The sequence below is a fragment of the Myxocyprinus asiaticus genome, chromosome 45 (genome assembly GCF_019703515.2).
Source record: "Myxocyprinus asiaticus isolate MX2 ecotype Aquarium Trade chromosome 45, UBuf_Myxa_2, whole genome shotgun sequence".
In the NCBI taxonomy this organism is placed as follows: Eukaryota; Metazoa; Chordata; class Actinopteri; order Cypriniformes; family Catostomidae; genus Myxocyprinus; species Myxocyprinus asiaticus.
The window spans coordinates 5,068,141-5,082,592 of NC_059388.1; the positions used below are offsets into that span (position 1 = coordinate 5,068,141).

General features: G+C 44.6%; 1 protein-coding gene across 1 annotated transcript in view; it reads right to left on the reverse strand.

The window, feature by feature from the left end:
• LOC127435354 (proton myo-inositol cotransporter-like) overlaps window positions 1-14,452 on the reverse strand; it is a 142,538-nt gene that overhangs the window by 66,154 nt on the left and 61,932 nt on the right. The window contains exon 4 of the mRNA XM_051688786.1: window positions 7,433-7,541. Coding sequence (XP_051544746.1) covers window positions 7,433-7,541 — 109 coding nt within the window. The remainder of the gene's footprint in view (window positions 1-7,432; window positions 7,542-14,452) is intronic.

A 14,452-nucleotide genomic window follows, 5' to 3' on the forward strand; every position in this document is an offset into this window, starting at 1 on the left:
AAAGTTTAGTAACAAAAATGTATTTGAATATACATTAACGAATAATCTATTAGACAGAAACTATTTACATTTTCAAAAAAAAAAAAAAATACAGATGCATGGGTATTTTGGGTGGGTGCCCGGATGTTGCTATGCAGTTGCTAAGGTGTTCAACAAAGTGATTTTAGCATATTGCTGTGCAGTTACAAGGGTGTTCTAGGTGGTTGCTAGTTGCCACTGCTATGTGGCTAAAGTCAAAAGAGCTTCTTTTATATTGCTTGGGTCCCTCCTTCAGTGTGATTCTTTGTTGTTGTTGTTGTTGGTTTTTTTGTTGGTTTTTTTTGTTTGTTTATTTTGCCTATTTTATTATTTGCCTTATAAAATTAATAAGTCAGATAACTTAGAAAAGTAATAGCACAACTCTCCTCAACTAGTCGCATCTGAAGTATCATTCATGTTGCACAAACAAAATCTCTAATTCTTAGTATAAGCAATAGTAATAGTAATGCTTTCCTTAGCAAAATATTACTAAAATTGTTTACTTTTGTTATTAATGATGGTAATTTTGTGTTTTACTTCACAATAATATTAACAATATATTATGCCATGAATCAAACAGGTTGTCTTGCTTTTCATCTCCTTTGATTTAAAAATATATAAAAATAATGAAGATTACATGCTTGTTTTGGAGGGTCTTGGTTTCCCTAGTAGCAGCCCTGAATATAAATGAATGTTCTGCAAGGCTGTAGCATGCAGACTGTCTCATGAAGCAACAGATTGCTTGTGCAGTGTTTGGATCAATGTCAGTCACCATCCATCTCCACAATGAAGCCTGTAAAGGGACACAATGGAGAACAGGCACAGAATGGTGAGGGTATTGTGGACTTGCACTCAGCATTGAAGGCAGTAAGAAAAATGTGTTTGTGTGTGTATGTGTGTAAAACTGAGTGAGATGGTAAAAGCAAAACAGACAGAGCAAGAGGTTGAAATGCTCCCATGGGGACTAACCTTTTTCACTAATGAAAGGAATGAACATTACACTGCGCTCAGATTATATACACCAATATAGACACACTAATCTACATGCACAAACACACAAACAGACACAAGCAAACATTAATCTGACCAAAATATGAAGGCTATCCAAGCTGACAGCTTTAAAGAACCCATAAAACCAAAAGTGTTTCGTAGCTTTAAGTTAATTTTTGTTGGCTTTAAGGGCATCTACTCTATATGCTTGTTTACAAAGTTGACAAAATAAACTTACAAACACATTTAATGTTAGAAGATACTTTATATGCATTTGAAAAGTACAGATTTTCTTATCTGGGAAAACGGACCAAAATGTCGATGACTCATGTTGCACTACATAGATTTATATCCAATCAAATGCTGTCTAGAATGAGAATGTCCCTCCCCCCTCATACCACCAGCCACCGACTAGCAATAGAGTGCAACAGTCTGGTTTCCAGACAAAAACAAAAATCCCATTTATTTTCTCCATACGGTTAATTGATAATTACAGTTAAACCTTTAAAGACAAACCTATTGTGAGCTCCAAGGTTGTTAATCAATGGTATATGTTTCTGTTGAAGGCATGAGTCCATGTTATTGTAACTTAATCATGGTTAATAGAAGAATTCCTGATAAAGAACTACACCACCCATGATCCCGAAAAGAAACGATCCACCAATCAGAGAACCGCAGGCCACCAAAGTGTGCCAAAAGATCTCTGCAGTGACTGCCCACACCAATGATGCACTGTGAATGACACATTTGAGTCAGCCTCCCTACAATCTTATATGATTCATGCATTCTCGTACATTCTTATGCATTTTATACACTCTTATATAACTACTTTTATGTACAGTATATTTGTATATATCTTAATATTTTTCAATAAACTTAAAAAGTATTATACTTTTCTATCATTTTAAAGTTATGTAATGCTTAATGGCATTGGGTCATGTATTCCCTGTTTTTGTGTAGACTTTTATGTTGACATTCTTGTTCAGTTCCCCGTTCCTGTTTCCTGTGTTAGTTTTGTAGTCCTTTGTAGTTTTATTTCATGATTGGTTCTTCCTGATTGTTTCCCCAGGTGTTCCTCATTCCCTGATTGTTTCCCCAGGTGTTCCTTGTTTTCCCTTGTGTATTTAAGCCCTTGTTTTCCCTGGTTAGTTTGTCGCATATTTTGTTTGATGCTCTGTGCTTGGTTCCCTGTGTTTTGGTTTCTTATATTCTGAGTTACTTTGTGTTAATAAAGCTGCGTTTAGATCCTCATTCCTTGCCTGCCTCATCACACATTGTAATTCATTTTGTCATTAAAGACCTGTTGTACCTCTGTTTTTTTTTCTCGATTTTCAAATACTTTTTTGCTCTCAATAAAGTTTGTAATGTTGTGATTCACCTCAGAACTAGTTGGTTTGGTCCATGCCTTAGAACTCTTTTATGAAGAATTTCATGAAATGCCTATATATAAATATGGGACCAAGAAGGCTTAGAATGTGAATGGTCACTGTCTTGCACTTAGTGCCATTTTTTTTTTTAGAGGAAGCAAGGACGGCAGTGCCTCCTCAAAAAAATTGGATGAGAAAAATAATCGACTACACATGAATAAAATATTATGAAATGTGAGCTCAAATAATGTGTAGCAGTCATATTTCTAAAATTACACTGTCCAACAGTGATGCCAGTGGATAAAGTTTCAGAAGGAGGCATCGCCTCTCTTGCCTCCCTTCAGCTCATTGTGATCTTATTGAGCTCCTAAACCGTGGAGTGAATGTGAGTATGTAACCACGGAATACAGGTGAAAAGTCACGTGAGAGGTGGCAATGTCTCCACTCTGATTTGATTAGTCATTACCCTGACATTAATTCATCAATGCCATTCTGGTCATGACAGAATCAAAATGTGCTTGAAATGACTTGAAATAGAACATGAAATGGTCTGTGAATGAGCTGTTTTCAGTGAGCACTTCTGTTTATTTAACCCTCATGTGGTGTTCGGGTCATTTTTAACCCATTTTGATTTTGTTCCTTTAATAAAAATGGCATCCTTCATCTGACTGGGCCAAGGCTTGGTTACATTTCCTACATTTGCCATCTGAACATACACAAAAAAACTGGACTGGATTCGATGAGATTAGGCCACGTGGCCAAAAAAAGTAACACATAACTAATTTTTGACCCACCAAGGGAAATGAATGGGAAAGACTAAAAGACAGCTTTTATGAATGGAAGAAGAAAGACCGGTCTGTAATTTTCTAAGATTGCTGGTTGTAGACTGGGTTTCTTAAGAAGTGGGTCTACTTGAGCCTGCTTAAATGAAGTGGTAAAGGTGCCAATGAGAAGAGAAGTGTTAATAATGTGTGTGATTGCAGGAAGGATAAAAGGAGAGATGGCTTAGAGGAGATGGGAGGGAATGGGGGGACAGGCAGAAGGGTAGCTAGCAAGAAGTTGTTCAGAGACCTCAGCCTCAGAAAGGAGAGAAAAAGAGGAGAGGAGAGAGAGTTGTATGTTGGTGATAGATTTCTGTGGGTTTGTAAAGTGTGACTACTGATAGTTGTTATTTTGATGGTGAAAAGGTGCCCAGGCCATAGAGTGCTGAGGAGCTTAGTACCCCAGGAGGGGGTGGCCGCCGCTTCCCTGGCAGCAGCGCACCCCCATGTGTTGCTCACTAAGATGGGGCCTCAAGATCATCCAGAGGCTTACCTTGAGCTCTTTGAGCACACGCCAAAGCTCTGAAGTGGCCGCTGGAAAAGTGGGCGGTGCACATTCTGCCGCTGCTGACCGGGGAAGCCCAGATCGTGGCGCAACAGCTTCCTGGACTACTCGGTACTGAAGAAGTCCAACTTGCAACTGGTCGGCCGCAGCCCAGTAGAACACTGCCAGCGCTTCCACTCCTTGACGCTGAGCGAGGTTGGCCGCCATTTGCCTTTGCCCCGCAGCTCCGTGACACCTGCCAGCAGTGGGTGCTGGCTAAGGAGGACAGCAATGCCGATGACGTCATCAACCTGGTGGTGCTGGAGCAGTTCATCTCCCGGTTGCCGAAGGGAAACCTGGATTCAGGTTGTAATCAAACCTCCATTCATCAATGCTTGGTTCAAACCAGGGCATTGGAGGCAAATAATCGGATGAGGGGAGGTGTGTGCACGGGGATATTCATGATTATCCTGTAGTGACTGTCAAAGTAATGTTCTGGGGACAAAAGCATAATATTGAAGCAGTGCATAGTCCTCACCTCACCCATCCGCTAATTTTGGGAACTAATTGGCCGGCTTGTGTGTGGATGGGTCCTGTGAGAAAGAGAATCGGTGTGGGATGTGCAAAGTGCTGGCTGGGGAGGCGTGGCTTGGGCCGTCTGCGGCTGCTCTGCATCAGGCTGATGCTGGGGAAGGGGAGGTGTCATCCCCCCCCAGGGAATTCCCAGTAGGGGATTTCCCTCTAGAGCAGTCGCGAGATGAAACCATGAGGCACGTGTTTGACCAAGTGATAGTGATTGATGGTCAACGTCTTCAGCTGGGCATCACACTCACATATCCATATTTTTCAATTATAAAAGATTGGTTGTATAGAGTGGCACAGGACACCCACACGAAAGAAGATACAACCCAGTTGTTGGTACCAAAGAGCCATCAGGAAATTTTATTCCAGGCGGCTCATCATAATCCGATGGCAGGTCACTTGGGACAGAGGAAAACACTAAGCCGTCTCATGGCCCATTTCTATTGGCCGGGCATTCACGGGGATGTTCGCCGCTGTTGTGCTGCATGCTGTGAATGTCAGCTGGTGAATCCGCCGGCTGCTCAAAAAGTGCCATTGCGCCCCCTTCCGTTGATCGAGGTTCCTTTCAAACAAATTGACATGGACCTTGTCAGGCCATTAGAACAGACAGCACGTGGGCATCACTTTCCGTTAGTCCTGGTGGATTACGCAATGCAATATCCGGAAGCAGTGCCGCTGTGCAACATCTCAGCACATAGTGTTACAGAGGCACTCTTCAAAATTATCTCCCTAGTGGGGATTCCAAAAGGAATCCTCACTGATCAAGGCACTAATTTTATGTCACTTACACTATGCGAGCTATACTAATTAATGGGTATTAAATCGATTTGGACAAGTGTGTATCACCCACAAGCAGACAGCTTGGTCGAACGATTTAATCAGACCTTAAAAAATATGATTCGTACGTTTGTGCACGAAGATGCTCGGAATTGAGATAAGTGGCTCGAACCCCTGTACAAGAGGTCCCATAAGCCTCCATGGGATTTTCGCTGTTTGAATTGTTGTATGGGTGTAAGCCCCGTAGCGTGTTAGATGTCATGAAAGAAAATTGGGAGGAGGGACCTTCACAGAGTAAAAATGAAATTCAATATGTTCTTGACCTGAGAGTAAAACTAATAATTTGCTAAATATTTTCTCTAATGTTTTCTCGCCTCTCCCCAGCCACACTGATGTCATAAAAACCACATTGAGAGAACCCCAGGGGTAGTGGTACGTAGTCGTCCCTACCACTTACCCAATCACAAAAAACAGTTAGTACGGGAAGAATTAAAGGCCATGTTTTATATGGGCGAATAGAATAATAATAGAAGAATCCCAAAGTGATTGGGCCAGCCCGGTGGTTCTGGTACCTAAGAGCGATGGCTTGGTCCAGCTCTGTGTGGATTATAGAAAAGTTAACGCAGTGTTGAAATTTGATGCTTATCCAATGCCTCGTATTGACAAACTGCTTGATCGGTTGGGCGCGGCTCGCTTTTATTCAACACTGGATTTTACAAAAGGATATTTACAGATCCCCTTAACGCCGATGTCCTGTGAAAAAATGGCCTTCTCCACATCGTTTGGTTTACACCAATTAGTCAACCTTCCGTTCGATTTGTACATTTCAGCTTCTTATGGACAGGGTCCTCAGACCGCACGCTGCGTAGGCCACTGCCAATTTGGATGACATCATTATTTATAGTAATGATTGGCAGCAGCACATGCAGCATCTGGGGGCTGTTCTGATGTTGCTGCGACGAGCGGGGCTCAATTGGGGCGGGTGGAGGTACGGTATCTGGGGTTCCACTTGGGTCAGGTGCGGCCCCAAATTGATAAAACCACAGAGATTGCAAGCTGCCGGAGATCCAAGACCAAAAAGGAGTTCAGAGCTTGTTCTCTGTTAACCTTAAGAAAAACACATCGCACACATGCTTTATAATGCATATGGCTGTATGCTTGTGCTGCATTATCAAGCGCGCGATCAGCAGAGCAAAATAACGCTCTGTCTACATCAGACACGTGGTGCGGCATGGCATGATGTGACAAAAAAAAATTGCTCCATTATAATCAATGACGCTGTCTACCATGGATGCGTTTGCATGGTGTTGCGATGCATCATCGCTCACATCCATTGTAGATAGTTTGTAACATGGATTAATATGCACTGATGTACTGCAGCACTGATATAAGAAAATGTGTACTTAAAAACTGAGATCAACAGAGCCCATATGCACAGAATCACGTTGAAACTGACTGACCATTACTGACCATAACAAGCCCGCGTTATCATTATCACCACAACTTACCGCAACATGTTTTCTTAGTTGAATCCGTAATTCTGTATGCTGAAATTTCTGCTTGTTTTGGTGTTGAATGAAGGCATCACATAAATGTATTTCACTTTGTGAAATAAAGAAAGTGTTTGTTTGGAGCACTTACTGCTGTTGCTGCAGTGATGAACTTGAGTCAGAGCGGCGCTGTAAAATTACGGTGCCATAAAAGTCCCATTCAAAAATCTCTCAATAAATTACGCATTTATGGGGTGGGTGTTGCAGCGTGAAGCATTTACTTGTTTCCATTAATCATGGTACAAATATTGGGGGGGGGTTGTACTTACTTGTTTTGATTATTGGTCATAATGAAAGAGCTGCTCAAGTAGTCTTTTCAACACCACATTATCTTTATTTTTTTTGTTACAAACATTCAAATAACCACAAAACATCTACCGTTCGTGCTGGCTGATTTGATGCAGTGATGCAGCGATGTTTTCTGATGTCAAACAAAGAATGTATAAACCACTTGAGCCTTCTACTATTCTGTCTGTCACTTATTTTCACTACTTCCGGTGCAAGTGGAAGGGCAAGGTTTCAAGAACCATCTATGCTTGACGAACTCAGAATCCCATGCAGCATAGCAATCTAGCTTTTATTAGTGCAAGAACACGTTCGGTCTGAATGGCCTCTTGGAAGGCAGCTGCCTATGTAGACAGTAGACAGGAAGGCAACTTTCTAGGTTTTAAAACAGAGATTATGATTGTTTTGATGCAAGAAACCTTGACTAACGTTATAGACTTCAGAAAATAATCAAATGATACAATAGCCTTGATATAGAGAAGCAGTACTTTATTTTGCCTCCTTGACTTGAGTTGAGATTCAAACAGCATTTGAGTGAATAAAGTGAATGAGACTTACATGACTGTGTTGATGCCGGAAAGTTGCTGGAACATCTGGAGTCCACAGCCCATTATGAGAGCTCGCCGAGCTGGAGGGTAGGTCAACATGCGCCAGATCACCGAGCCCTCTGCAAGCACAAATATAAACACATACTTACATCATCACATAAATCTACATCAACACAAACAAGAGTGACTCACTCTTTCCATTACGAGAAATGCCTCCATCCCCAGTAAGCATACATACATTGTCAAGACGCCTGTCAGAGCAAATGTGGGAAAGATCACATAATTATTGAGTATACAAACTGATAAACTGATCAAATTTTAGTAATTGCATTTAACATTGTTTTTTTGCTTGCTGTCCAAAAACCTATCACCTATTAAAGATGAGCAAATGCTCAAAAAATTACATCTTCGAGATGCAAATGTAGAGAATGATGTCTGAATGGCATATGTGTCTACCCTGTCCAAAGTAATGTATGATGTAGCTGTAATTTCGAGTTAACTGATTGCTGTTTTTGCTGATGCATATACTAAGATTTTAAAATCATTTGAATTCACGCACTACTTCAAAATAAATGTTAATATTCCACATCAACAATAAATTCATTCGAGTACTCTATGCTAGTATGGGAAGGCAGACGCTTCTAGCTACTTAAGGTCATTTACATGCGTTGTTGTGTTCAAAATGTTCCAGACCGCAATTCATAACACAACAAATGTACAAGTTTCATTCTTAACATTGCAACTAGGGGTGCTATAGCAGATATTAGTGACTTTCCGCTTCTATGGTGGGTTTTCTCTTTCAAGCCAACTACTGTCATGATGGAGCAACAGTTTGAAGAAAATGTTGCTGAACAAGTAAGCTAAAATCAATATATTTATAGCAGCTTACCAGAATAATAACACATCTATTTTAATGGCACAGACTTTTGAAGGTAATTATATCGTCCCCTTGAGTACTGAGGTTTGTTAAACAGAACTGCAAAAATAATGGCTTCCACACAGGTTTTCTGATCAAACCCCTGTCTTCCCTTGGCTGACCAAGCAGGTAGTCCCGTCCTAATGAACCATTGGTTGAAACAGAAGCTGACATGTCAGTCCGCTCAAATGAATGGAGCAAATAAAATGGCAAAGAGTGTTTATGCTAGTTGTCTCTAGGATAGGAGAAAGTGCTTTAACCTAAAAAAAAAATAAAAATGGAACACTTCACATTTAAGACATCACAAGCTATTCTCAGTATGTTCTAATCTAAATTCACATTTCAAAACTTACAAAAGAAAAGTTTTTTCTACTGTCAGCACTATTCCAAAGGGACTTTAATTAGCAGTGAAAATCACACAGATGAAGATTTTATTGTGTGATGAAATTCTCAAAATGAGGATCTTCAAAGCAATCATTCCAGACTTCACAAATGGACTGTCTGAACATGTAAGGCCAAAAATGAGGCAATAAGCAAGGCTCCTATACTGTAATTTATGAGGGTAAACAACAACCAAAATGATCTTAGAGAGCCTTCTATACTAGGGTGACCATACGTCCTCTTTTTCGGACCTTAAAAAAGGGTCTGGCCGGGATTTCTAAATTTGTGAAAATGTCCAGGATTCGGCTTTAGTTGCATTATGATGTGCATCTGGTCTAATACTTCATTGTGTGTGCACGCATATTTGCATTGCTTTAACCCCTCTTTGTAAGTCACCCCTTCTCTCACACCAATTGGTCGATTATAAGAGGCTTGCAGCAACTATTGGCCAAATTCCTGCCTGTCAATCTCTCTGCAAACGCGCGAAGTGCTGTTGTGTTCGGCATCAAACAGTTGCTTGACAGTAGCAGCAAATGACAGCTGAGTAGAAACAATGCCCAAACGAAAGTGCAAATTTACAGAAGGTTTGCAAAATAAATTCTCATGCTTTCATCCAGGTTGAGATCCATGGGAAGCAGAATGTATGACAAAGCTGGCACTTATGTGTCAGTTGCTAATAAAGGTGCAAGTGATTTAGAAACACACATTAGCTCTGCGAAGCATAAAGTGTCAGCAAAAGGTGAAAGTTCATCAGGTAAATTAACGGACTACTTTTTGTGACCAGATAAAATTGTTATCACATTGCTTCATTTTCCATGGCCATTCAAAATAAAACTATTTGATGCCATGAGTGTACCTTCATTTACATGAAGGTACACTCATGGCATCAAATATTTTATTTTAGTACATTGACATTCAAAATAATTTTTTATTTATTTATATATATTTATGTTATGCTAACAGAGTGTCTTTTTCAATGTATTAAAATTTGCATTCATAGTAACACTGTTTTGAACCCTATTCCTCTTTGACCCGATACTGTATGTCAAGCACAGAGACTTGAAATGAAAAAAACACTAAAATTGCAGGTCCAAACACATTAAGAAGTGGTTCAGGAGCTATTACCATTGTGTGCTTGTTGTAAACTAGGCATCTAACTTCAGGTTGTCCATGTGTAAAAGGTGTAGTGTCATGCACTTTTGATAAAGGCATTAGCTGGATGACAATTTTAGATAATTACATACTACATATACACTCACCGAACACTTTATTAGGAACACTATACTAATACTGGGTAGGGCCTCACTTTGCTCTCAAAACAGCCTCAATTCTTCGTGGTATGGATTCCACAAGATGTTGGAAACATTCCTTTGAGATTCTGGTCCATGATGACATGATTGCATCATGCAATTTCTGCAGATTTGTCAGCTGCATATTCATGCTGTGAATCTTCCATTCTACCACATGCCAAAGTTGTTCTATTGGATTCAGATTCTGTGACTGGGAAGGCCACTGAAGAACATTGAGCTCATTGTCAAAACTCCTGCAATTCTATATTGATTTACGACAGCTTAACACTACTTAACATTAGTAGTGTGGTCGCTGCTCTGCCCAAGTGTGATGTTTGTGGACCGCGTCTCTGCCTTACACCATTGTCCTCTCATACCCCCGCATACCTGTGTTGGCCTTCTGTGGACTTGTCTTGCCAAAGATGCCGAAGGAGGCACGGAAAGCGCAGGGGCATTGCCGTGCGACTCAGATCGGCTCTGTTATGGGACTGTGGCACGCAACCGTCTTCCATTCTGTGTGGATCTCATCTCGCCCATTGATGCGGTGCTGGCCGGCATCCTCAGGATGGCCTATATCGATGGCTGCACGCTATTATTCCTGGATTCTTTTCTGCACCTCCTCGTTGGATCTTTCCTCGCTCCCGCCATGGAGGAGTGAATCTTCATAACCTTCGTTCACTGTGCTGTGAAACACAGTCTGAGAAAGTTTCATTGCAGTTGAAGATGGCTCTTATTAATGCACGGTCTCTGGTAAACAAAACTTTTATTCTAAATGACTTTCTTACCTCACAAGCACTGGATTTTTTATATGTTATGGAGACCTTGATTAAGCCAGGCGAGTTATATCCATTCTCGGAACTGGTGCCTCATGCTGTAACTTTTTTAACTCCCCGCATTTGTCTGGTCATGGAAGGGGTCTAGTGACTGTTTTTAAAGACACCTTTCACTGTAGATCTTTACCTACTGGCTTATATCACAGCTTTGAAGTGCAACTTCTACAATTAGTCTTAGTAAATCCCATTGTCATTGCTCTTATATATCATCCACCTCAGCAAAACAAGGACTTCCTAAGTGAATTTGCTGTACTAATGGGGACCTAGTTACCAGGCATGAAAAAATATTGCCCCTCTAAACGTCATGGTTACTGGTGTAACCTCCGTTCCCTGATGGAGGGAACGAGACGTTGGTGTCGATGTAGTGACACTAGGGGTCACTCTTGGGAGCCCGAGACACCTCTGGTCTTTGATAAAAGGCCAATGAAAATTGGCGAGTGGTATTTGCATGCCACTCCCCCGAACATACGGGTATAAAAGGAGCTGGTATGCAACCACTCATTCAGGTTTTACGCTGAGGAACCGATATAAGGTCCGGCCATTTCAGCGGGTAGTTCAGCGTTGTGGCAGGAGGGACCAACGTCTCGTTCCCTCCATCAGGGAACGGAGGTTACACCAGTAACCATGACGTTCCCTATCTGTCACTCACTCGACGTTGGTGTCGATGTAGTGACACTAGGGGTCCCTATACAAAACGCCACAAGGCTGAACTGTGTTACGTGAACTGGCGGTGTGTGGTGGGCAGACTTGCTGTGTGCCTCATAGCCAGCACACCAGGTCGACACGTAATCTCCCCCAACACAGTTATGAGTGTCGAACGGCCCTTTTTGGGGACAAGTCGACTACCCAGAGATAGAGACAAGCTTAACCCAGTCATGGCCTCTTTCCCCTTCTCTTTTTCCACTCCCTAAAAAAGAAGGGGGATTATCCGACTGGGCCGCCAGGTCTAGTCGGGGGGTGTCCCTCCCAAGGGGAGGACACCGCGGAGACCACACCTCGCCCCAAGAGAGGGGGGATATTTAAGTGGAAGAATACATCACATGGTCTTTCCAACCATGTGGAGAGCCTTCAAGGTAAATCCTACCCAATGGGGGAGGAGTTACTACAACATGGAGACTGAGGGGCTCTGCCCAAGGAAGACGCAGTTTGCCAGTAGGGAAACGAACTAGCGGAAGATATAGATCGCATGGGGTTAGCCTTACAGGGAACCGCCACATGCGGAGCACCTACCCCAGAACCGGGCTCTTAGTTAGCGCGTGTACTGGGCCGGCAGCGAGTCTCTCCGAAAACTCGACTGCCACAGGGCTCGGAGGAAGTCAACCAGGGAACAACCTTTGTGAACACTACTGGGAATTAACAGCGCACGTCTTCAGCTCAAAAGGAGGTGGAAGGCGCTATGTGCAAGCGATACACCCGGCCGGCTATCCCGGGCTTATCCGCTTGTGTTGCGTGCCACTACCTGGGACGAAACCGGTTCCACCCGGAGGTTGTAGAACCTTGCAAAGGTGTTGGGTGTTGCCCAGCCCGCTGCTCTGCAATGTCTGTTAGAGAGGCACCTCTGGCCAGGGCCCAAGAAGCCGCTACACCACGAGTAGAATGGGCTCGTAGCCCTACCGGGGGCGGCATGTTTTGGGCGAGACATGCCATAGTTATGGCGTCAATGAGCCAGTGGGCGATCCTCTGCTTGGAGACAGCACTTCCTTTCCGCTGTGCACCGAAGCAGACAAAGAGCTGCTCAGAGAGTCTAAAGCTCTGCGTGCGATCCAAATAGATGCGCAAAGCGCGCACCAGACACAGCAACGCCAGGGCTGGGTCTGCCTCCTCCTGGGGCAGCGCTTGCAGGTTCACCACCTGGTCTCTAAAAGGAGTGGTGGGAACCTTGGGCACATAGCCCGGTCGGGGGTCTCAGGATCACGTGAGAATAGCCCGGACCGAACTCCAGGCACATTTCGCTGACAGAGAACGCTTGCAGGTCACCTACCCTCTTGATGGAAGTGAGCGCAGTCAGGAGGGCAGTCTTCAAGGAGAGTGCCTTAAGCCCGGCTGACTGCAAAACTCAAAGGGGGCTCTCTGTAGACCCTGAAAAACTACAGAGGTCCGATGAGGGAACAAGGCGTGGCCTGGAGGGATTCAGCCTCCTGGCGCCTCTTAGGAACCTGATGATCAGATCATGCTTCCCTAAGGACTCACCGTCGACTGCGTCATGGTGTGCTGCTATGGCAGCAACGTACACCTTCAAGGTGGAAGGGGACAAACTCCCTTCCAACCTCTCTTGCAGGAAGGAAAGCACTGATCTGACTGCGCACCTCTGGGGGTCTTCCTGATGGGAAGAACACCACTTAGCGAACAGACACCACTTAAAGGCATACAGGCGCCTCGTAGAGGGAGCCCTAGCCTGAGTGAATGTGTCTACCAACGCAGGTGGGAGACAGCTTAGGTCTTCCGCGTCCCGTCCAGGGGCCAGACATGGAGATTCCAGAGGTCTGGGCGCGGGTGCCGGATGGTGCCCCTTCCCTGAGAAAGAAGGGCCTTTCTCAGGGGAATTTGCCCGGGGGAGCTGTCACGAGGAGCGTGAGGTCCGAGCACCACGTCTGGGCGGGCCAGTAGGGTGCTTACCAGGATGACCTTCTCCTCGTCCTCCCTGACCTTGCACAGGGTCTGTGCGAGCAGGCTCACTGGGGAAAACGCATATTTGCGAATGCCAGGGGACCAGCTGTGTGCCAGCGCGTCTATGCCGAGGAAGGCCTCGGTGAGGGCGTACCAGAGCGGGCAGTGGGAGGATTCTTGGGAGGCGAACAGGTGCACCTGTGCCTGACTGAATCGACTCCAAATCAGCTGGACCACCTGAAGGTGGAGTCTCCACTCTCCCTTGAGGGTAACCTGTTGTTACGGCGCGTCCGCCGAAGTGTTGAGGTTGCCCGGGATGTGAGTGGCTTGCAGCGACTTGGTGCTGCTAACCCCGTTGGAGGAGACGGCGGGCGAGTTATGACATACAGCGGGAGCGCAGACCGCCTTGGCGGTTGACATATGCTACCGCTGCCGTGCTGTCTGTCCGAACTAGCACGTGCTTGCCCTGGATCAACGGCCGGAACCTCCGCAGGGCGAGCAGAATTGCCAGTAACTCGAGGCAGTTGATGTGCCAACGCAGCTGCGGACCCGTCTAGAGGCCGGCAGCTGCGTGCCCGTTGCCAACAGCGCCCCAGCCCATTTTGGAGGCGTCTGTCGTGACCACGACGCACCTGGAGACCAGTTCTAGCGGAACACCTGCTCGTGGAAACGAGAGGTCGGTCCAAGGGCTGAAAAGACGGTGACAGACCGACGTAATGGCCACGCGGTGTGTCCCGTGGCGCCATGCCCGTCTCGGGACTCGAGTCTGGAGCCAGTGCTGAAGCGGCCTCATATGCATCAACCCGAGCGGGGTGGCCACCGCCGAGGACGCCATATGCCCCAGGAGCCTCTGAAAATGTTTCAGTGGAACCGCTGTTTTCTGTTTGAACGCCTTCAAACAGGCCAGCACCGACTGGGCGCGCTCGTTCGTAAGGTGCGCCGTCAAGGAGACTGAGTCCAACTCCAAACCGAGAAAAGAGATGCTCTGAACCGGGAGGAACTTG